Source organism: Amblyomma americanum, chromosome 1 (assembly GCF_052857255.1).
Source record: "Amblyomma americanum isolate KBUSLIRL-KWMA chromosome 1, ASM5285725v1, whole genome shotgun sequence".
NCBI classification, from domain to species: Eukaryota; Metazoa; Arthropoda; class Arachnida; order Ixodida; family Ixodidae; genus Amblyomma; species Amblyomma americanum.
This window is the reverse complement of record NC_135497.1, coordinates 331,607,953-331,633,022: the sequence shown is the minus strand read 5'-3', so window position 1 is coordinate 331,633,022 and position 25,070 is coordinate 331,607,953. Positions and strand designations below refer to the sequence as shown.

The 25,070-nt window shown below is 45.9% G+C and overlaps 1 protein-coding gene across 1 annotated transcript; it reads left to right on the top strand.

Annotated features, from left to right (window-relative positions):
- Positions 1 to 10,533: 10,533 nt before the first annotated feature.
- Positions 10,534 to 22,427, top strand: LOC144120914 (uncharacterized). Its single transcript, XM_077653727.1, has 8 exons — positions 10,534 to 10,942; positions 15,695 to 15,811; positions 16,891 to 17,099; positions 17,273 to 17,399; positions 18,228 to 18,315; positions 19,274 to 19,383; positions 21,271 to 21,450; positions 22,327 to 22,427. The coding sequence occupies exons 1-8, from the start codon at positions 10,534 to 10,536 to the stop codon at positions 22,425 to 22,427; spliced, it is 1,341 nt and encodes a 446-aa protein (XP_077509853.1).
- The last annotated feature ends 2,643 nt before the right edge of the window (positions 22,428 to 25,070 follow it).

Sequence of the window (25,070 nt, the reverse complement as noted above, 5' to 3'; positions counted from 1 at the left end):
CGGCAGGTTCTTTGTCAGGAGGAGTTTTAGCAGGGTGCCATAATAACAAGCACCCCGACACTGAGCGACACATGGCGTAATTGAAAGGAAGCCTCAAAGGTTCAGCCATAGACGAAAGTCTTCAGGCCACGGAGTTTACTTTTCAGGCCTATAATAAAGCACGTTTGCACCCCTTAAGACCAAAAGGCATTAAATGTGAAAGCAAGTGTTTTTGTCGTTTTACAATGATTTATGAGCTTGAAAGGCTGCACTACACGGAAGAGAAGTGATCCGTGTGGCTTGACGACTTTCAGCAACTGTGTGCCTAATCTCTGCGTGACTATTCTCGCCGCACCAGCCCGAGGTGGTGAGCACTACAGCCTTATTCTGATCAGTTTCTGGACACACCTTGCATACCGTATCAAGAACTGCCGGTACAGGCTGAATAGTTTTGTCGGCGCTCTTACTGTACTCAAGGACATCCTCTTTTCAGAGCGCCGCTGTTCCTGGCTTGCGCGTCGTCATCGTTGTCGGCGCAATCGGCAGAACTACATCAAAGCGAAAACCACGGTGAACCGGCAGAACTGTAGCGAAGCGAAGAGCACTGCAAAGGATAACGAAGGGAGGGCGCGAATGAACGTAGGGGGAGCGGGTAGCAGTGGAAGAGAGAAAGGCGGAAGCGTAATAATGTGGAAAGTCGAGGAGGAGGGTACGGAAGGGGCAGGAAAGAGGGATCGCGCTCAATTTGTGCAGGCTGTGTGCAATGACTTCCTAAACGCGCTTACAGTTGGCCGTCATGCTTAGAACGTTCACCGTACAACAACTTGCGCATGAGCGACTGCGGTGGATCAGCTATAGCAGGCACATGCCACCGAAACCCCCCAGTTTCGGGTTGCACACAAGGGAGGGTTTCCGATGAACGACGCACTGCCTTGCGCAAGTGAGGCGATACCTTGCGCAAAAAGTGTGGGCCTCTTAATTGTCGCCTAGGTGCGCGGTTGGTTAGGTCCTCATCAGCGTAAGTTCTACCTACCATTAAACGGCTAGTCGCGATCAGAGTCAGCCTTAATTCGGCAATCAAACCGTCAACCAGCACATACATGGGCGTCTATGGCGGCCGCTTTGTGGAGCCTACGCCGTTTACCACGGAAACGGCCACGTGCTACTCTGAATGGGTGGGCCACGCGCATTCGTGGTCCGCTCCAAACGAAGACGCCTCCTTTGTGGCTTCAGCGTTCCTCCTTGAAGCAATGAGACAAGCACGTTGCAATGCGTTCTCGCAGGGAGCAGCAAACGCGGGAGAGGACGCCCCAGCCGGGCAAAGGTTGCACCGCCCATCGCACACACAGCTGAGGAGCGTTCGTTCAGTGGGACAGCTTAGAGGCCTTGCGCGACAAAACAGAAATGCTTCGCATCGCACTCTTAAGGGTAGCTTAAGCGTCGTACAAGTTTTTCACCCCAATGTAGCGAAAAATCTAGCTGCGCTCAAATTTCGCAATATTCAGTACCGTAGTCGACGGCCTATTTTCCGCCGAATAGTCTGCGACGGGGCATTCCCAGGATCTCGACACCTTGCACATCGGCGTGGGTAGAAACGCACTTCGGGGTATAATAGCGCGCGTGCCCGTTAGTTTATTGCGTGGCCCCGCCGGATCCGGGACGTGTGGAGGAAAAAGGAGCGCGGTGCCACGCTGTTCAATGGCGCCGTAGAGGCACCCGAAGAAGCCTCCGGTGTAGTTACAGGAGGAGGAAATGCGGGGTATCTGCTGCAGGATCAGGCTGTTCGAGGATCTCGCATTAGCAGGCAGTGCGAGCTAACTGTGGCGCCAATTTCCTTGTTAATGAGGGAGTAACGAGTCGCGGCGGCACTGACGCAAGCGTCGAGAATTATAACTAACGGCAGCTGCCTTCCGCTTCTGCCCCGGCTGCTGACTTAAAGGTGCAGCAACAGCATTGACAACACTTCGCCAGATAACACCTGCGGTGAAAGCAAATGAGCTCAAAGAAGCTGATAGATCTGCCGCCTGGGAACAAGTAGTAGATCTTCTATTTCAAGAAACTTTTTCTGGGTCGGTGAGGCTGGGAAGCTCAACTAAAGAAAGGACAGAAATTTCTGGACACAATTTAAAAGTTATTTGTCCGCTACGCCTCAAAGCAGCCACATGGGCTACAGTGGCCTCAGTGGAGCTTGCAAGAATGGATCAGGGGTCGCATTTTGGAAAAATTCATTTCCCGATCCATTCGTTCTTCTCTTTTCTCCTTTCTCCTCTATTTATTTCATTTGCAGCTGCCGCCTCTGACGTGAGGGTTGATACAGCCTGGAAGCTATGCCATTCGCCGGCTCTTCGAAGCGGCAGAAGAAACGAAAGAATGCTGACAAAATTTGAACCCTAGTTTAAAAAAGACAGTTCTAAGAAACAAGCACCCAATTAACTTTTCTCTGTTCTGAAATATTGATGAATCACTCAATATTTATTTCAGGTGCCCAGAAACAACCATAGGCCCTATCCTTTAGGCGCTATATATATATATATATATATATATATATATATATATATATATATATATATATATATATATATATATATATATATATATATATATATATATATATATTACAATATCAGTCAGGAAGGGTGTCAGCCAGTGTGACAAGATCGCTCCAGTACTATTCACCGCTTGTTTACAGGACATATTTTGAGAACAAGACTGGGAAGACCTGGGGATTAAAGCTCATGGAGAACATCCTAGTCATCTCCGATTTGCTGACAATATTGAGTTCCTAAATAACTCACGGGACGAGCTAGAAAGCATTTTCGACGACCTAGGTAGACAAAGCGATAAAGTAGGCCAAAAAATAATGCGTAGAAATCTAAAGAAATATTGAATTGCCTAGGAAAGAAACAACAGCTTACAATAGGCAGCGAAGAATTAAAAGAGGTATGGAATTACATCTATTTACTGCAGGTATATGACCACAGATCCGGACTAGGAGAGTGAAATAAATAGGAGAATAAGAATAGGTTTATTGCATTTGGCAGATACTCTTAAGTTATGAATAAGTTTACTAATACCTCTTAAGAGGAAAGTATATAACTGTATCTTACACCAGCATTAACGTACAGGGTAGAAACAAAGTATCTTGTACGTTAGAATACTTCGTGACTGGTACGGGCCTCTGATTTCGGTAAGGATAACTCGGCGTACGACACCAAAACTGCCGACCAATCACGTGGCTTTCTACCTGCCAAAGTGCTTTGACAATTCGGCTCTGATTTTGTGGAACTGGCTGTATTTTCTGCTTCAGCGCCACCAAACTGATGTAAGAGTATTACGGACTCAGATGCCTCAAAATCGCAGATGTTAGTGGACGCTACATCTAGCTGCAGCTAATTAGCCAGTAAGTAATTAAGGTAGGGTAAGGAGTAGTCCTTTCTGAGTAAATTTGCACTGGCGCAACCATTAGTCCGCAAAAAGATCAGTGCTCTCTCTGAAACTAAATACAAAGGGACCGCCAGCTACAGTTAATCTTCTCACCCAATAAATGTTCCTGGTGGGGAGAAAGTGGTGCAGTTTGGCTCGTCCGGTTTTGGCTTAGAGTAGGAGCCGAATAGTTCTAGCCCCCAAAATTTCAGAATCTGCACAGAATGCCAAGTTGGCTAGCCATCTGCAAATGTGCGACTGAGTGTCGAGTTTAAGGAGTCATCAGTCGAGCGTTAATTTATTTGTCCCCTCTATTTTTATTTTTCGATGCATGTGTATGTTGCCCTTTCGTTAGAAATATCGGCACGGATTTTTTCTCATAAAAATCAGTATAAATTAGCTCCTATACTATAGTACCCCCTTCGTTTCATCCTTTGTTTCCCGCTGCAAAAATTTGTATTTATCGGAAAAGTAGGAAGTCTTGTAGCTGTGGTTACAGATTTACTTGCCCTTTCTGGTGGAATGCCGCCATTGTGGTAGGGTTGCTTCGGCCACATAACGCGGGTTTGGGTAGCACTAAGCTAATGGAGGCACATGAAGGAAGGAAGGAAGGAAGGAAGGAAGGAAGGAAGGAAGGAAGGCAGGCAGGCAGGCAGGCAGGCAGGCAGGCAGGCAGGCAGGCAGGCAGGCAGGCAGGCAGGCAGGAAGGAAGGAAGGAAGGAAGGAAGGAAGGAAGGAAGGAAGGAAGGAAGGAAGGAAGGAAGGAAGGAAGGAAGGAAGGAAGGAAGGAAGGAAGGACGCAAGCAAGCAAGCAGAGAAAAAAAGGTGCAGATTTAGAGTAGAAGTGCTAATTATACAGTAAGCAGCATTAAAAAGCACTACCCTAATGGGCAGACCTCAGTACAATGTTCATAGCCCTGGAGCAGCCCACGAAAGCGGTCCAGCGGATTAGCGCATGCAAAGAAAGGACTACACGAGTTCGCGGCGAAGCTAAGGGCTCTCGCAGGCGGAAAAGCCAGTCAAAAGTTCAAATCGCGGGACTTCATACGAAGGAAGATGAAGAATTCGCAGATCACATCTTGACGTCAGGGGTCGCACATCGATGGTTCATCGCGAGTCTCCGCTGAGGGCGGAGAACCGCGCTCTCCCGGCTACAGAGAGTCAGCGCCGCTCAGGCGGGTGGCCTAAAGTAGGGCCGCGACTCCAGTAAACATGAAAGCTTCATGGTCCTCTGTCAAAAGCCAGGAAATTGAGAGGATCTAGTACGCACCCTGCTGCTGCCCAGGCCGTTGGCGGACTCCTTCCGTCGTTACTTCCCATAGAGGGGAGAGTGCCTGACAGCTGCTCTAGTAAGAGCTCCCTTTCGGAGGGGGACAAGCACCGTGACCGTCCGCATTCGGCTCGCGGAGATGTCACCAGGGGTCTCAAATGAGCAAAGTGGTAGCGGCGGCCGCCCGATCGCGTCGGTTTTGTGTAGAAGGCGCGTCAGCGAGTCGGCGATATCAGCGAAGCGGTGTATAAAACGGCGGAAATAAGAGCACAGCCACAGGAAACTGCGTCTCTATTTTACATTCGGAGGTGGCTTATATGAGTAAACAGCCTCTGTTTTCTGGGGATCAGGTCGCACACCGTACTCGTCGACGAAACATCCGAACACCACATCTCGACGCTCGCCAAACCGACACTTCGTCGAATTGAGGACTACGCCAACGTGATGCAAACAGTCCAAGATAACAGCTAATCTCTCGCTATGCTCATCAAAAGTCTTCGCAAAAATGATGACGTTGTCAAAATAGAACATAAAATGTCCCGTTTTAAGCCCCGCAAGACCGTATCCAGAAGTCGTTCGAAGGTGGCAGGCGCATTACAAAGTCTGAAGGCGATAACATTCAATTCAAAAAGACTGTCGGTTGTTACAAACGCTGTTTTTTGTTCATCCTCAGGGTTCACAGGAATGTCCCACTAGCCGGATCTTAGATCGACACAAGAAAAGCACGAGGTGGCAGAAAGGGAGTCTGTGCGTCATCTATACAATGTAGCTGGTGTACGTCTTTTTCTTGTGATGGAAATGAGACGGCAATAATCCAGGCAAAAGCTGCACCTACCATCCTTTTTACGGGCCAGAATTACTGGTTCCGCCCAAGGGCTCAAAGAGTCCTGAATTACACCCTCCTTGTGGAGTATATCCTTCTATGAACAAACCAATTAACCCTCGGCCCTCAGTCCCAAGCGGCTGAGGAGCAACTGACCAAGGCGGCGGTGAAATCTGTGACCCAGCGAAGGGTGCTAAAAATTTCTGGCTCCGGACAGGCCGCCATTGGAATTTGTACCTGGCAACGTTTAACGCTAGAACTTTATCTAGTGAGGACAGTCTAGCAGGGCTGTTCGAGGAACTAACGGGCATTAAATGGGATGCCATAGGGCTTAGTGAAGTTAGGAGGACAGGTGAGGCGTATACAGTACTAAAGGACGGGCACATACTGTGCTATCGCGGATTAGCGGATAGACGAGAACTAGGTGTAAGATTCCTCATTAATCATGATATAGCTGGCAACGTAGAGGAATTCTATAGTATTAACGAAAGGGTGGCAGCTGTCGTAATTAGGCTTAATAAGAGGTACAAACTGAAGGTGGTGCAGGCCTTCGCGCCTGCATCCAGGGCATGATGACTAGGCTGCTGAAAGCTTTACGAAGACATGGAATGCAAAGAACAAACTAAAATCACAGTACACTGTACTGATGGGCTATTTCAATGCGAAGGTGGGCAAGAAGCGGGCTGGCGACCCGGCGGTAGGCGACTATGGGATAGGCAGTTCGCAGATAGAAATAATTTACGGATCATGAATACCTTCTTCCGCAAACGAGAGAACAGGAAGTGGACCTGGAAGAGCCCCAATGGAGAAACTAAAAATGAAATCGACTTTATACTATGCGCTCAACCTGACATCGTTCAGGATGCGGACGTCCTCGGAAAGGTGCGCTGTAGCGACTACAAAATGGTGAGGTTTCGAATTAGCTTAGACTTGAAGAGGGAATGGAAGAAGCTAGTGAAGATGAAGTCCATTAACGAGTTAGCGGTAAGAGGGAAAATAGAGGAATTCAGGATACCACTGCAGAACAGATGTTCAGCTTTAACTGATGAAGGCGATCTTAATTTTCATACTATGAACGAAAATCTGACAGCTATCAATACAAAGTGCGCAGTAGAAGTAGGCGGTAAGACGGTTCGGCAGGATCCCTGCAAGCTATCGCAGGAGACGAAAGATCTGATTACGAAACGTCAAAGCATGAGGGTGTCTAACCCTACAGGCAGAATAGAACTAGCCGAGCTATCCAAGTTCATAAATAAGCGCAAGGTAGCCGACGTAAGGAAGTTTAATATGGAGAATCAAGCATGCTCTAAAAATGGAGGTAGCCTAAAAGCGGTGAAGCGGAAACTAGGCATAGGTAAAAACCAGATGTATGCATTAAGAGACAAGCAGGGCAATGTCATTAACAATGTGGATAAGCTAGTTAAAGTAGCCGAAGAGTCCTAAACAAATCTATACAGTAGCCAATGTAACCAGAACGTTAATGATAGAGAGAGTAGCGCGCAGCAATGCGTCATCCCGCCAGTAATGAAAGAGGAAGTAAAGAAAGCCTTAGGAGCAATGCAGAGGGGGAAAGCAGCTGGTGAGGATCAGGTAACAGCAGATCTGTTGAAAGACGGAGGGGAAATTGTGCTACATAAATCAATGACCCGCCGCGGTGGCTCAGTGGTTAGGAACTCGGCTACTGAGCCGGAGTACAAGGGTGCGAACCCGACCGCGGCGGGCGCATTTCGATAGAGGCAAAATGCAAAAGGCCCCCGTGTGCTGTGCGATGTCAGTGCACGTTAAAGATACCCAGGTAATCGAAATTATTCCGGAGTCCTCCACTACGGCACCTCTTTCTTCCTTTTTTCTTTCACTCCCACCTTCCTCCTTCCCTTAGCGCACGGTTCGGGTATCCACCGAGATGCGAGACAATTACTGCGCCATATCTTTCCTGAAAAAACAATTTTCATTTTCATTTGAAATCAGAGAGGTGTAACAAACATTTAAAATCCCAGTGGCAATTTTCGCTCAGCGTCGTACAGCACGTGGTGGCAGCTGCACGAACTAGAAGCGCTGGTCCAAATATTCTGGGTTCGCGTCACGAACGGATACATCCCCGTGCACGAGGATATATTCGATACATGGAATGGCTGGGTGCTTGTGGAACGGGAGCCGAATGTTATCCCACAGCACGTGATCTTCGCTCCGTTCAGACCGGTAAAGCACCTGGGGATAACTCATGTTTTTTTTTTCTAAACGAGCCAGACACATGGAATTTAATGAATATCAACTGTAATTAAAAGTTCGCACATAGCCCCTCCCTTTGAAAAACTATAAAAATAAAATCGGCCATTTAACTAGCATTTTAAAACAAATCACATAACAGCTTGCAATGCGATGCGCTGCTGCAGACAAAAAACTTCGGCGTGTTTCTCGGTTGTTGTCAAGGTGGATTTGACTCATTTCGCAGAGAAGAAAAAACTCAATTCTTTGCATGGCCTCTGCCACCGGAGATACGCGACAAGCGTATTTAACTTAATACGCCTCCGGCATTATGGTGCTCTGAGAGCCGACGTGTTGGTAACGACCTTCTATCGTTCGCAGTCTATGCATGGCTAAGATAACGACCACATTTACAGCTGAAGCTAGGCGGACGAAAATAAAACGTCGCAGGCAAGCGCTGATTCTTCACAGCTCAATAGAGCCTACGGACGTTTGCAACGCGCGTTTTAAGCACCTCTTTGGTGGAGTAGAATGAACTTGAGTACTGTGCAGGCATTGGCGGCTATAAATTGATAAACAATAAATTGACAATCGAGAATAACAGAAGTATGCACAGTGCTTCTCTGCTTTCTAGTCACGAACTGATTAATAATTATAAATGGTTATCATATGCAGTAGGTGCATTAGCAGCTCAAGTAATCAGTTTGATACGCTTGGCCTCTCGCTCGTGCTCTACATTTTGAAATATTTCATCATGTGTATCCCTGCTCGTTGTACTGCGGTTATAGAATCGCAAGCCGAGGCGGTAACGTTCTTTCGACCACTTCTAAAAACGGACCGTCTTCTTGTATTCACCCAAATAATCCCCTGAATATAATGAGGGCTTCTTCAACTCATTAGAAAATATTTTCAGTGTTCCGCATACGCTATCGTTTGTCCACATGTTGTAGTACTTGTGTCCATGACCTTCACGATATCATGTAAAATGTTCATCGAATTTGCGCAACCACGCCTGCTCTTAGGAGTTAGTAGTCTTCCTGGCACTATGGAACACTGGATCCCTTTTTTTGTTCCCGATTCCAGAAGTCATTCTAATGTGAAGTACAAGATGTTCTTCACTCATTCGCTTTAGTTGTCATTCCTGATTAGCGATTGCATGGACTCCTTCAAGCTTTCGCGAATGTTTGCTAGTCGTTCTTATTTTAGGAACTAAGTGACTTCAACCTTAACCATGGCCTTTTAGTGGGGTTTAAAGGCTTTCTTGCAAAATGTTCGAAATTCGTTGCATTTAATGGCCTTTCCTTTTCGAACAATTAGGTGAATTCAGGCGTCCCACAGGAATAAATACTGGGCCTCTGGGCCCTTCGCACATATGTATAAAAATCTGTACAGATTTACATACGCCCGATATCGTTTGTATCCCTTAAGCGCAGTCGCTGCGTCTACTAAGTTATCCAAACTGCAATATATCTGCACATTTTGTCTGGTCATCGCCTTCTGTTTCATCTTTATTTTTCACTATGAAAGGAAAAACTGAGGATGTCATCAAAAAGAGGGCTGAATTTAAGAATATTATTGTTTAGTCTTAACCCTAAAGCTACCCGCAATAGCGCAGTACAAGAGCACTGCTCCGTAAGTTTGTTTTTGAGGTTCTCGGCATTTAAGTGTTTTTACCAGCCAATATGTGATGAAGCAAGCGTTGTATTGTGCAAATAAAAGCGCGAAACAACTCTGAGGCTCAATTCAAGAAACTATTCGCCCTAAAGATGCTTGCACAGTATTATTAACAGCGTGTTTATCATGTGATTAAACCTGACTTCGGTTGTGTTTAGCGTAAGATGACGGATGGCAGGACCAACCAAACAAGTTGAAAAAATTCTAGACAAAACCACTTCAGAAAAAAAGTAGACCTAATGATTTTTTTCTGCGGCTTTGATAGCGAAAGGACGTTCTTACGGTGTTTATATTTGACCGCGCAAGCCGAACAATTCTTCCCGCTGGTTACCACCTGTCTGTTTGTGGTTGTGCTTGCAGTGGTCACTTCCGGAGGCTGCGCTCCTTCACAGGGTGTCGAAAGCTGCAATGATCAATGGTTAACACATGTGCACGTGGATATGAAACACCTATATAAATTTTCAGTGCACATTATGGCGGTGAGAACACTTCAACGCTAATCTACGTGATAGCGCCTGGAGTCAATCTGTGCTTGTACAAACGGCAAGCATTAGTACCTTGCAAGTCCATAGCAAGAGACTGTCTTTCAAGATGGCAATCCACGCATCTTTTCACATGTCTCACTGTGGATGGGAAAACACATCAGTAATAATCATACGAAGTGTCAATGCCTGAGACACCGCTCTTTTGCAATCGCAGGTTATTAATGCATTGCAACAAGCGAATCGGTGCGAAACACCGCACGCGACCTGCATTTACCGCTCGAAGCTGCGACTCCCGTCTTCTCGGAACACGAGAGGGGTCTTTGCCCCACGCCTCCGTTCCGTTCCCGAATCGTGGGAAACGCACGCGTTCAGGGACAAGAAGACGCAAGGAAAACAAGAGCGCTTAACGGGGACGGGCGTTGTTTCCCACGGTTTGCAGCACTTTTCCTTAACATGCAACGCTACATCAACTCACTACTGCGTTCGATTCGATTACCGTCGTCGCCGTTAGGGTGCGGAAAGTATCCAGTAGGTGTGATTCAAAGGAGCCCGTTATTGGAGTAGGGACTGCCAGTCCTGTGCCGGCGCTAGTATCGGCGCGTGGATATTTGGCTCCTCCGCGACTCGAGTGGGACACTTTTCCAGTTCTCGGCGCCAAATCTAAGCGTTCCATCATGGTTTCTATGAAGCCGTCAATGAGCGGCCTGCTCCTCCTGTTCGCAGTGATTGCGTCGCAGTGCATCTGCATCCGGGCCCAACTGGACGAATACACAGCGGGGACTGTAATGAGCATAATGAACGCCACCACTAGCCCAGCTTCGACACAGTCAACGTCGACGACTATAAAATTGAAGACGACGATGACTTCAACGACGACAACGACTTCGACCACAACTGCCGAGCCGGACCGTCTTCAAGTCGCCTTCAGGGAACTCTCGGAGAAGATGACGCGCATTGTGACGCGTGAATTCTACCCCGTGGTCAGCGATCTCATCTACGACCCGAACCTCTCCTCGAGCTGCATCGGGTCCCTCATGAAAATCGGAACGGCACTACGCACGTTAGACATCTGGGCCGTGCAGAGTGAGTCTTTTGACGCTAAGATGAAAGCCCGTTGTACGGTACGGGGATAGGCAACCAGCTGCAAGTGACTCCTCCACTGGCAGTTTGTTGCTTGGTTTGAACATATTACATTTGAAAGTGGTATACGAGGGTTACCCTGAACTTGCTAACTAATTGCGCGTGACTGGGGTTGCACGCAGTTAGTTCTAATTCAAAAATAACGCGTCTGTCACAAATCTATAAGCGTCAGAAGGTCAGGAGAGAAGTTGCCTGGTCGTCTCTTTATCCTGCTAGCGTGCTAAAGAGTACGCTGCGGATAAGAGGCTTTAACGCACAAATGTACGCATTCTGGTTGATTTCGCTCTCTCGGAGTGTTTAAGAATTGAGAAATTGCGCATGTACTTATCAGTAAAAAGTCGCATAATTTCCAGAGTGACGTTGTGGAGAATAGTCACGAAGGTGGTGTTGGCACTTTGATCAATATGATCCTGCTGGTCGCACTCGCAGGAACATTCTCTGTAACGCCATTGACAGTTTGCTCATCAAGCATAGAGAAGAAGGAAATATTCGCTGGAGATTTACCCTTACACCAACGCGAATTTCAACGGCAGCTGAAGGGTTGCGATTGTAAATTGCGATGCAAGTTGTAGCCTTTTAGTATATCAAGGTAGTCTGTTGCATTTATACGGCCACATTCGCAATAGCTCCTCGAATAAGTTGTAGCCGATGCCTTTTGCTGAGGCTGTTCGAGGACCCGGCTGCAGTAATCAGTCATAGGGTGTGGAGTGGTGGTGCAGCGGTGTAGTGCAGTGGCAGGGCCACACGTGGCGCACGGTTGCTTTTCCACCGATATAAGGTGGGCTTCCAGAGCAACAGGCGCAGCGAGGGAAACAGGCGAGGAAGGCAGAGAGAAAAAAGCAGAGAGGCAGTGAGAGTGGGATTGTGCGGCCGACGCAGGAGACGACGCCGCGAATCTGGGGAAAGTTCTAGATACAGCTCTCGCTGTCAAAGCTATTCACACCTGGAGCAGCATAGCAGTGGCTTTTGCTAAAAATAGAAACAACTGCACATTTTACAAGTAGTCATATGTGCTGGATGTGTCCAGGAAGGATTTTAAATTTTAAATCTAATTTCTAGGTTTTGTAGGGCTAGCTGATAATCGAATGTTGGGCGGGCTTTTGGGAGACCGTGACACAGTTTTCTCAATTCGCGTCCACGATCACGTGACGGCCGACGTGCTTCACGCAAACGGCGACGATGGATTACGCAAGGCGGGCGACGAAGGCGAAGATCGGTCGTCTTTCGAGCCGCCTCCGAAAAATCTGCAACTTTTGGCGGCCCGCCCAAAGCTAACTCGGATGAAGAGGTGCGAGAACGTTGTCGTGGGCGTCACCGCGCGCATGCGTCGACGGTGGAAAGACCCTGATTTACGTGCCGGCGAATCATATCAGAATTGCGGCCGACAAAAAAATCCTGAAATGCCATCCCGTGTTACCGCCTAGAAGAGGTGCCAGTGACCACACCGTTAGGTACGCGTCCTTGAGATAGCAGCGTCTGAGCTCAGATGGGAAGCAATCCCCATTGCGTTACCCGGACGTGCTGGCGTCAATTCAACTATATCACAATTAGCTGGCCGCGTTCCATTCGTGTGGGGTTTTACAGAACACCTCGTGCCGGGCCCTCGACTATCACAGTTCAGTTCGATTCTGCCAGACGCAAAAGACACCCAGTGGTGGCACTCGGCACCTAGAGCGCTAATTCATCGCTGTCCCGTTCGGCTTTGCATGTTCGGTCTGCAACAAAATCATGAATATTGAGGCGGTGTCTGGAGCCCAGCTAGCGTTGAAATTTAAGAAAGCCAGGTATCTTTACGTTCCCGTACTTGAAAGAGCTCTGTTCCAGCTCAGTTGTGGCAATAATGAGCGACGCGAATCGGTCGCCAGGTTGCAGAAAAAACCGGGCTATATCGTGTGCTCATGTATGTCGCTCTAAAATGCCGTGAAATGAGATCTTGCAAGTGAAATATTATGAGCAACCTCTCAGTTTACGGCAGTTTTACGGAATAAACAGCAGCTTATGGGTTGCAGATTCAAACTTTCAACCGATTGGAAGAATATACAGGAGAGATAACAAAGAGGTAGAGATACTCGTCCCAAAGTATGTGCAAAGAGGTGGGGGGGGGGGGGGCGGGTTTGACCGGACGGGTCGGGCTCCCCGCACGGGGCGTCACCTTACGGCGACGCGATCACGTGACCACTCCGTGCACGTGTCTTGCGCCTCGCGCTAACTTTCCTAAACAAGGCGAGCGATTGTTCCCAGAAAAGGCGCGTCTGCTTTCACTGCCATTTCACCTCCGTGCAGTCGGCAGCGCCCGAGGGGACGGGCGAGGATCCTGCACGGCCTGCATATCTTTGTGCGTAATCCTTATGGCATGGGAGCCAGCGCTGATTTTCCTTGTTACCAGTTGCGTAATCGTTATTCATTTTTCTTCTCCATTTTGAAGTTCACGTTTTTTACTAGACTGCAGTGAACAAGGCAATTCGTCTCGTTAAGCTCCCTTGTTCTTTCACCTTCATTCGCTATTTATAAACTGCCCTCCAAAGAGTTCAGCGCTGAGCAGTCTGAATGGAGACGACACTATACGAAGGACTAGCACGAACCTATTTATGCGCTAATGCCACACACATGCTATACTCTGCTTCAAAGCATCAAAATGCCTTCAGCATGCATTAAAAGGACCTGACATCCACCACAGTGTCCATGTATGCAAAAAAAAAAAATGCATCACGTAATAAACGTGACAATTTCTCTTCCCACTGCATGCACTTAGCACTAATAATTAGCCCGTCCAGACACTTGAAACAAAATTAGTAGAAGAAAAAGAGATTTCCTCTTCGTCACATTCGCACATTTCACCATGAGGGGGAAATTAAACGCGAACAGAAACAAGAACTAGGCGCGCCGTTAGAGTAACGCGTAGGCGCTCCATGAATGAACTAGCATCAAGGAGCTCTCACTCTTGGCGCCCGCGGTACTCAGCGAAGACCCACTTAAGAATGCTTAAGGCGTAATAAGTTTCCCACGAAGCGTCGTTAATGGATCTAAACGGAGCAAGTGGGCAGAACAAGTCCAGCTTTCTCGAGCAAAAATTTTGAAAATTGGAAAATTGTAAGGCACTGTTATGGAAATAATGACGGCAATGAATGGTCCGTTATTCTGTTATGTAGCAAAATCTTTCTTTTAAAATGTTTCAATCGATCGCATCGAACAGTTAATACTGCAATAGAAAACCAATAGGGAACGGCTTGGACGATAGCAAAAACATGAAAAGAAAAAAAAAAGATACAAGACTGCCGTCGGGGGATCTGATATATTCATTCTTATATGAAATTTTCACTTATATGCAAAAAATTCCATTCATAATTGATTTCCCGCTCAAAAACCCTTTTGTTCAGAGTTGCTAGGCATAGGTAGGCTTATCCAGGGTGACTGCTTGAAATATCAGAAACCAACCAGCCAATCAGGGGCTATATTTCTCGATAGGAGAATGATGCTTCGACTGAAAAAAAAAAAGTTTAGGAACCACCACCTAACTGAACCTCAAAGATGGGCTACTGAAAAGCTTCTTGACAGAATAAGTGTAAATTGTAGTGGTGGAATATCACATGAAGCGTGCAAAACAGGGAAGTTATTAACAGAAAAATGTACAAACGGAAATTCTACCTCTAGCCATATTTATACTGAGGGATAGTGATATAACAGTGTCTAAAGGCATATTTGTATGTATAAGAGCCATTTTTGAAAACATAAAGTCCGCCGTGTCCATCTACGGGTCATGCAGTATGGCTATTTCTGCATCGCAGCGTTCAAATTGTGTTGGCTGGGAGAGAAACTTTCACCGTCATCCCTCCGGCAGCTTAGAATTTCTAGGAGTGCTAGAGAGCGCCAGTGCATGGCTTATACCCGTGCCACACGCGCACAAGGAACGACCGTAACTGATTTAGTCCATATGTTTGTTAATGTCATTATTTCCGTAGTTAATGCCACACGTCTAGGTATGAAGTCATTATACGAAAATCACGATGAAGATAGCACCTTCCAGCCAGACAGATATTTTACCTCATTAAACAGTGTTCATATGTACTCAATTTCATTAAAGTTGTTCATATAGATTAACAAAATGAAATGAGGAATCGGGTATGGGGTAGATGGTTCATACTTTCTACGAAACAGATTAACACAGACCAACGGAACAAGGACAGAAAGAGAAGAAACACGTAACATAGGACAGGTGCTGTCCTGTGTTACGTGTTTCTGCTCTTCTTGTCCTCTTTCCGTTTCGCTGTGTTAATGTGTAAGAAAATTTATTTGCAGAAAATGACGCTACTCTTAGCTGAAAATCGAAAAGTTAGCTATAAACTCTCGTGTGTGCACACAAGCCGACAGTACCCGTCACACGTTCCGGTAAAAATGGTGCCATTCGCACTTGAAATACAGTAGAGTGCTTCCTCTGACTGAAAGTTATCAACAATCGAATTGCTACTTGATGGGAAGTCGCTAATAACAAAGTTGCATGCTTCTCTCTGTGTGTGTAAAGCTGGTGCGAGTGCCCATTTCTCGAGCCAATGAGTTTTGGTGAACTTAGTAGATTGCGAATGACAGTAAGTCGAAGGGCATTAAGTTTCTCCGTGTGGCACTGGCATTGAAGCAAACACCATAAAATGTATATATTTCACATAGGCTGCACATACGTGAACTGATGGGCGCGCGCAGGTGCGCCCAACAATACGCGTCACCTGGTGGCGCACGTGACCTTCTCCGCCCAGCTCGGGCTGTTGTTTGCTGCTCCAGCCCACCACTCCGAGCGGGGCATGCAAGGCTACGTGACACGTGTGCCGCCGAGAGACGTGCACTTCTGGACGTGCTCTGTACGCTTCAAAGCTACTCAATTTTCAGATGGCGCGCGGGATGGTCAGAATTGAGCTGCGCAATTTAGCCCTGAAAATTCTAAAAAGGGATATCGCTAGTTCTCACGGCCATATACACCTCCTCTTACAAACAGGTGCCTAACCAAAATAGTTATAAATACAACTAATAGAGTTTTTTCTTTATCCTAAGGGTCCTTGTGGGCATTTGGAAGTTAACATGATCTACACGATTTCTGACGTCGGCTGCCACTGCTGTAGCTTTGCCGAAAAAGCTATCATTATACCGAAAAATCCTTTTCTTAAAATCAATGGTGACCTTGGCTGAAAAGGCCGGCATGTTTGTATGCAAGTGTTCTTTTCTCCGTTTTCGTATCTTAAGTGGCCGTATGCTGGCGGTTTTTCACTGTGTGCGAGTTATTACATAAAAGTGAGCATTACTTGTGCTTAATTCGGAAGCTGAAGAGGAGCGGAAGCCCACCTGTGCAAGAGTCTGGCCTTTAGATATGTTTCAGCACCTCGTGTAAAAGGGAGAAAGAATGAAAGAAAGAAAGACAGAGAAAGAATGAAAGAGAGTATGAAAGAAACAAAGAAGGAGCGAACGAATGGGAGGAGAAATAAATAAATAAAGACAGAAACAAAGAATAAAAGGAAAGAAAGAGAAAAAGAAAGAAAGGAACAACATGCATATATTATTTGTTTAACCGCGAGCCCATCAAAAGTGGCAAAGTGACACTCTCCTCCAGAAAAGCAACTGTCTAGAATTAACTACATTCGCTGCTTGTAGCTGGTTAAGTTTCAAACATTGCATTCCATGCAAATTCCTGCCACAGCCTAATTACATTCGCTGCTAGTAGCTGGTTAAGTTTCAAACATTGCATTCCATGCAAATTCCTGCCACAGCCTCTGTAACGGTTCGGGGAGATCAATAGCGGCACCCCCAGAGAAACATTCAGTGTAACGGGAGAAGCAGTCTCCGCTGATACCGCTTTTTTCACTGCCGTCCCGGAGCGGAACTTCATAGGCCATGGGCCTGTTGCGCAGTGATCGACGCGATGGGGCGACCTCCTGCGGGCATGATGCAGGGGCGCCTGTCGGGTTACGGCGCCTACGACCAGTGTTTGGCTGTGAGGCACGACGAGGGCCTCTTCCAGGGCAAGTACTGCATGGTACACCTCGGCTACAACGGCTCACAAATGACGCCCAGTCTAAGAAGAGTCGTCAGAAAGTTCGCCAAGCATCTGGGATTTGAGGTTAGTCGTTGCTTGTCTCTTTTTAGTTCGCATTCTCCTTAGCCTAAATATCTTATTTCGCCCTGTTGACACAGCTTTTTTTCATCCACAAAAAAAAACAACCAATTCCGCGTGTTCACTGACAGCGACGATGGAGACGTTTAATGAACATTTCTGATTGTGCTTGTTTACAGAGTGCCGGCAACCTGACACGCATGGTGAATAACAAAGGCTTTACTGGCATTGCCCAGCTATATAAGTTCGGAGTCTGTGTGCCCTCTCACTGCGAACCAGAAGACTTGCAGGTCATTATGGATCACTGTAAGCGCCGATTTTTCTCGTAACAACTGCTAGTAGCGTTCTCAGATATGGTACATTAGTGCAAAACAGATGATTTGATAGGTTGCATGGCGAAATACAATACGTGAATAGGGGCCGTCCATCAGGAATTGACCCCACGCACCAAAGTCATGCGATGTGGGCTAAAATATTCGTGATCCTTTCTGAACTGGCTCCCCTGTATTTCCAAATTTTGAGATGGAAACAGGCCTTCCCAGATTATTTTCTATGTGAAAATGGAAACGTCTGAGCTTGCGAACAAGGCATGCCCATTGCAATGAGAAGCAGTTTTTGAAAATAGCCCCATTATTTGAAGATAGCCCCATTTTTTACCCTTTAACATATTAATGGGATAAAGCCTTAACCAATCAAAAACTGAAATTCCTGTGATGCAGTTATTTTTGTGCTACAGTAATGTAGTTCGCATGCAGTTAACAAATAAATGAGCCTAGTTTTAGCTACCAATGCGATAAGAAAGAATGCCTGGCGAATGCAAGCTCGCGAAGGAAAAGTAACTGGCGAACACCTGTAAACTACTTCATTTCAGATCAAGAACACTTTACGCGAGAAAACAAAATGAACAGAAGCTTTTCCCCCCATACCTACCATGTTTCTTGTGGGGATACGGATTTATTAATTGAGTCCGTGATTTTCGCACGGCATGTAATGTAAGGGAGTGCAGGAAGCCTTTTTTTTATGGCGTGAATATTTTTCTCGGTCTGAATATTGCTGAAGGTGATACATATTGGTAGTCGAATTAATTCTTGTACCGTTGTCTCACCATATCCTTCTTTTTTTCTTTGTTTATAGTGACGAAAGACTTTAACCTCCAACTGAAAGCTAAGTGGTGTGCCATTGATGAACCAGTAAAGCTCAACCAACGGCAAACGCTAATATTGTAAGTAACTAAAATAGCACTCTCATTACTCTCCCAACTTCGTTCATGTTTGTATAATCTTTAACTTCTGACAAAAATGTGACATCATATCCACACAGTAAAATGCGCCTTTTTTTTAAGACACTGCAGTGAAGGCATACTAGCCGACAGACAAAGTGGCAGAATGTTCCGGCCACCAGCAATACGTTTGCCAGCTTTTGTTTAACGCGATTTTTGTTTTCGCAAATCTACCAACCTGCGTCCTTACAGAAGCTTAGGTTTGTTGGTTACTCAGAGTGAGCTCGTGAAGAAAGTTAAAAAAGACTCGGACGACCGAAGGGACTACGGCACGCGGGAGGCTGAATGACAGCATTGCGTGTGCAGTGTTCCTTTATCATGTGCATGCCTTTTTAGCTGTCTTCCCAACTTCTTGCACTTCTCCTTGCACCAGCAAGTTGAAGGCAACAAAGTGAACTGGGTTAGTGCGTGCAATTTCTTCTCGGTTGTGCGTACTACGCAGTAAGATACCGTGCTAGGCTTAATCCCACTCTGACAGTTACTCAACAGGAGCTCCGTGAGCACGACGTTTGATTATGAATATGCATCGCCATCCGTCATGTAGTATAAAAGCAGTAAAAGAACTTTCTGATCGCTGGCCGCTTCCAGCTGCGTGCTCTACGAGTGAAACAGTATTCATTGGATGACTAGCAACCAGAAACTGGGATGACTTGATGCGGGCTACTTTCTTTAATACGTCAGTTACTTGTTGTTCTGGCCTTAAGCATCTGTCTCATAGTTGGGAGTTGACGTGAAAAATCAAGAAAAATGCAGATGTCTGCAAGAAAGGCAAACAGAGAAACAGCAGAATAGCAAAAAGAAAGGACTGCGTCTCTCGTAGCCATAGGGTGCTTTGAGCGATATTACAAACAAGAAGGACATTTTCGTCTATATATATAGCTCCTTTTCTTTTCGTTTCTAGGTGCATATTTGGCGTGTGGGTGTCCTTTATTCTCTTCGGCACAGCGTACGATTTCTACAAAGCAATGTTATGGGGTGACGAGTACACAGACTCAGCCAAGACCTTTGCAGGTTTGTGACAAGTTTCAAAAGACCTAACACAGGCACCAAGAGATCAAATTATATGCAATGTATATCGCTGCCATTGGCTGCGATATGCAGCCAATGGTGAGGTCCGGTCGCCAGCCACGCGATGTGCGGGTGGCTTTCCACAGACTCTTGAAAGCCTCTTGTATATCTGAGCGATCAATGACGGAGGACTAAATGTACGCGAAATTGGCAATGGAAAATGGACAGCTTATAGAATATACGGCCCCAGTTCAAGTTAGTGCTTGATGTCCTCTCGTCGCTACATCCTGTCTGTGCTACTAAAGCTTCACCCTGCATAACAAGCTCTGCCAAAGAGGTTACGCCCTACTGCATAACCAATTTAGCCATTATGGGTGCTCGATAGAACAAAGAATTTATAAAGTTTGAATGGCAAACCCAACCCTCACTGCAAAGCGCACCGCGTAGTGAGGAACTCCTTCTATAGCATTAATGCTTCCACCGCCAATGCACAGCCTTGTGTGTGCCGTGCAGGTGGATAAAAGATATCGGGAAACTATTTAACAGTGCCGTTCTGTGAGCAGTTCTGAACAGCATATTTCGCTGTGATAAATCAGTGGCTGGCCTGTACAAACAACGTGGCTTCTCTGTCATCAAGTGAATCGCTTGCAACAACAACGATAATAACAATAGTAATGGCCACCCTTCATTCATCAAGGCTTGGAATAACGGTGAGGTTCGAGATATGGAACGCGAGAGGAGCTCAATAAGACAAAAAATAAAAAAATGAAGCCATAAAATATTTGCCAAGACGACCAAACAAGGCACCAAAAGAGGATGAGCTGAAACACACATATGTTGCTGAGTTGCAAAGATAAACAGCAGGAAGACTCAGAGAAGCACTATCTTCAAAGCCTTGCAAAATAATAACAAAAAACTAAATAATGCTTCTTAAAAGACTAGGGTGCTCTCGAGGCCGCTGTTGAAGTTTCACTTCCATACTTGTGGTTCGACGCAGTCATCCTTACGGCATTTATCTAATGATCGCAGTTGACTCTGTTCAGATTGTTCCTCCTGAAAAAAAAAGAAAAAAGAAAGGCTCCTCAAAGGCGTGTTTTCCATGTCTGAGTGTATACCGGCTGTGGCTTGCCTAGAGGCTTCAGCTCTATGTTTTACTTAGTCAAAAGGACGTCAATAATGTTATATATGCCTTCTACGTTGTACGAGGCGGTTCTCCTGATGAATTCTATAATGCGGCTGTTCTCTCCCTCTTTTGTAATTTTTTTGTATCAGCGGAGTATTTTCCCTGCTTTTCGGCATTTCTGTCCGTTCAATAAACCAAACTTCCCGAAATGCAAATTGTGAATTGCAAAGTCAACTTTACAGACCATGACATTTTTGTCTTTATAAACGTATTTGGTGACTCATTTTACATATCTGTAGTTGCTGCTTGTCGTTCAGGGCGCTGCTTTCGATATACACCACGACACAAGCAGGGAGCTGCAGCGACATTTCGCGGTGTACCCACGTGATCCAGCACACCACGCCGAAGCATGAATACGAAAAGTCCATTTATTTATCCCAAAAGGGTGTAAAAGAGCCGATCAATAATTTGCAAAGAGGTCATTAGAGTGAACAACCAGTAGATCTACTTCTGTATATGCGCAGAATTCTCAGAAATTACGGTCTTTGCTCTGTTCATTTTATACCTTGCTTTTAATTAATTTTGTGGCCGTACGGAATAGTAGTGACACTCTAAGAGCTAGTGCGAGCTGTTCATTAGCCTGTTTCCTGCCGCAGAGGCCAGCATGGTTTTCTATATCACACGCTTATCTCATTTTTGTTTTTTACATTCATGCAAGGACTCGCTTATATGTTAAGCGGATGCATTTTGCTCGGCCGCATGCTCAGGATACATGTCCAGAGCGGTTCGAGCGTTCTCCCTACGAAGAGCCACCAAGAAGCTCGTCCAAATGCCAAACTGGGGCGACTACTCCAACGAGCTGGGGTTCGTGCACGGAATCCGTGTCCTTTCCGCCACGTGGGTCGTCCTGGGACACAGTTACATGATTAGGGACCCTTACAACAACTGTGAGTATGACGTGGGAAAAAGGAAAAAAAAAAAACGTGTGGCGAAACATTCCCCCATACTTCACCCCTTCTTTTCTGACTATTCGCGAAAGAAAAGAACAAGTTATTTGCAGCACCTGCACAAGAGCGTAGTTATGGCCGCACGTCAGCTCTATCGCTTCCTAAATTCGCGGGAAAATGTTAAAGACATACTGTGGACCACTGTGGATCCAATTAGTGTTCTCAGTGAGGACTGACTCTTGCTCTTTCTGGCTATGCTGGTGTTTGTTAACCAGCAAAAGACGCATTTATTGCCTAGCAAACTAGACATAAAAATCTTCTCGCCAGTCGATGCAGACTCGTGACGTTCGTACCTAAAGGTATGGGCTGCCACCGCATTAAGTGTAGCATCCGGGATTAGCGCAGAGAAATCAGTGTCTACGCATGCATATTACCTGCGAAATTGGTCGGCGATGGCGACACCTGCTTTTCATTTTTTTTCTTTTCTAGCTTATAACAGTTCCATTTTTGGTGAGAGTTGTCTCTTTGTAAATGACACGCGCTACCCTGCCGATACAGACCATCACCTATTTCTGTCCTTTTGAACAGATTACTTCAGCAAGCCACACAATGCATTGCGCTTCCTGTAATGAAGATAGGCAAATATTATAGAAGGACCCATGTGCCTGTCATTGAGAATACACCCCGCAACCCCTCGATTACAATGTGCAGGTGTTTGTCTTCAAATAAATGGAGGAAAGTTCCTGTTATCGAACACTTGATCACATATGTCTTGAGAACATAACTGCTATTGTGAAACGGCTGCCTTGAATTTAGCGCGCGAATTTTCCGAATCTTGTGGAGTATTTTTTTTTGCATATGTTTTTCTTTCCTCAGCAAATTTCGTGGCCTTCTTTACAAGACTTCGGGATGACTTCCTCTTCACCGTCCAGTCAAATTCATTCATGGCAGTGGAGACGTTCCTCGTGATTACGTAAGCCTCTTCAGATAAAATATTCCAGCGCTTCAATAAACATTTTGTTCACCAGCAGTTCTATTTTCCCTAGAAAAGCGCGTTGCCTCTGCACGTTGTCCTGCAAAATATTATAAAAATGGTCTAAAATACTCGCCTGCTAACGTGCCATGTCATACGAGCGCTTCGCGAATAGCACCTTCAGAGCATGACACGCCATTCGTTTCATGAAACTTGTTGGATTTGCAGTGGTTTCCTTTCGGGCTACTTGGTGAGCAAGGCCCCGCGTGTGCATTTGTCACCTATAATGGTCATCTTCGTGGCGTTGTTCAGGCGTTACATACGGTAAGTTGTGCCCTCTCGTGCATGTTTGTTCTCATCGTATGCTTACTGAAATGTGTGCGCGTGTAATGAGTCCGACGAAAACTTGCTGGGTTAAAGTGCCTTTAGAGGGATCTCCTTTGTGGGGTAGACTTTAAAGAAGTACATAATTGCTCTTAATCCCCTCTGATTTAACAATACAGTTACTGAAGAAAGCAATGCAGCTTCCTCAAACTGTCTGTGATGAAAAAAAAAATATGAGCTGAGCAAACTTCTTTGCTGCCTCCAAATGTTCATACATTTGACCTTTATTTTCAATGCTGACCGTCCTGATTATCTTAGCCGACAGAATGGCACGTCAGGAAATTTGGTGCCATATTTTTTTCGGGCCCAAGACGAAGAACGAATTTTTGTTGAACTCTATGCTTAGACAAAGCGGCATAGCTTACCTTTGTAGCAATAATGGCTGCGCTCAGGTAACGCTAATTACCCTCTTCTTCAGCTTTAGTGTGCCAAGGGGCCACTGGTTGGCTGCTGAGCGCAATGAAGAGATAAGAAACACAAAAGGATAATAATGGAACCATAAAAAATATCTGCAACCTAGTACGTTGTAGTACGGCAAACGGCACTGAGGTCATAAAAAATTAGGGTTTTCTCAGCGTACAACTATGTGAAAAAAGCAAAAAAGTGCAAACTCAAAGACGTGTAATAAAAAAACTGTAGACGCAAAGGCGCCGCAGAAGTTCCCGCGCGCTGAACGTTCTTACATATTCGCAAACGCTGCTGCTGCGGTCATCGACGTCAGCGCTGAGATCCCTTCTGTTATGGAACGCGAATAAGCGTAGTGATACTTTCACGCATACTCGTAAACTTCATCAACTTGAAGCTTCAGCGTAGACGCAGACAAAAAATTAGAAAGCACTGCCACACAGCTTACTGCGACCATGCAACAAGGGCACCGTCCATCACGCCGCGTTGGGACTGCATGGAAATACACATACGATCTTGGCCGCGGTGACTTCCAGTTTCGACGCGTGGCAGTGCTCCCAGAACGAACCGAATACAACAATAGCGTCTGCTATTGACCAGTCGAATGCTAAGAATCTTCTCAGAGAGCCCTAGAGCGCTCGAAAGCGACAAATTGAGTATGCCATCAGTCCACGAGCTGCAGTCAACGTGCGAGTCCCACGTCACTTAGCTAGATAACTAACTGAAGAGAACTTCGTGTTCTTCATGCAGTCTAAAGTGGCGGAGACAGGAACTATTTCCATGCGCAGGCACGAATCAGTTTTTAGGTGGCAAAAGGGTGGTATCAGATTATGTTGCAATGTTCGAACCATTCGTGTGTTCGGCGTGTTTCGTATAGTTTCCACAAAAGAACATTTTCTGCGAAAAACACGTTAGTTGCTTTTTTTTGTTGTTAACAAGGGGTTTGTTGTTACCAATACCGTCATCTTGTAGACACAACTGTGCCGTGTATCTTTACAAAGAATGGCGCTCATTGATCATTTTTTCTCGAGTGAGGGAGTGAGAGTAATTGTGGCGACGTATTCTTTACTGTGAGTGATGGAGCACTGAAGGTAAGAATGTGCTATGCCATGAACACCAGACAGAGTTATCTTGAAAGGACAGCGTCACTTAGAAGATCTGTGCCCTTAGTGCACTCCACAAATAATCCAATATTAAGTTTATTTGCTACGGAATTTTTTTTCAAGTAATACAGCATTGTCACCGAAGTGCCCTTCTGAAAACTACCTTGGTGAGTTGATCCATGAGAAAAGGAGCGCGAAACCAAGATGATGGACGAAGACAGAACACACATCACGAGTGCTAACTTCAGACTGAAGGAATAACAAGACCGTGGCGACCTAGACCTGAGCCTATCGACGAGCGCATGCGTCAAAGCAGGGAAGCCGAAGAAATCAAAGGAAAAAATAATGATAAGAGGATAAATGCCATTTCAAACCTAGGAATCTCAATTCTCGTTTCGATAAAAATACAGAAGGCTCGCTGAAACACAGATCACGCAAAGTAGCTACCTGTGTAGCTTCAACGATTTCTATAGTCAGTTTATCTCTGCTTCTGGCAACGGCAAAGCATTTATCCAAAAATGGCACACACCCGCAGTCCTTGCAACGCAAAGCAAGATTACTGCCCGTTAACGATTTCATATTGCTGTTGTGTTCACGAAGCCTTTCGTTCAGGCACCTACCAGACTGTCCCACGTACTGCTTCCCACAGGGCGGCAGGATGCTGCATATGATGCCCTCTGTGCATTTAACAAATCTTTTCCGGTGGCGGGTGTTACCCTGCAGATTTTGGAGACGTTGTTCGGCGAGCATGCAGG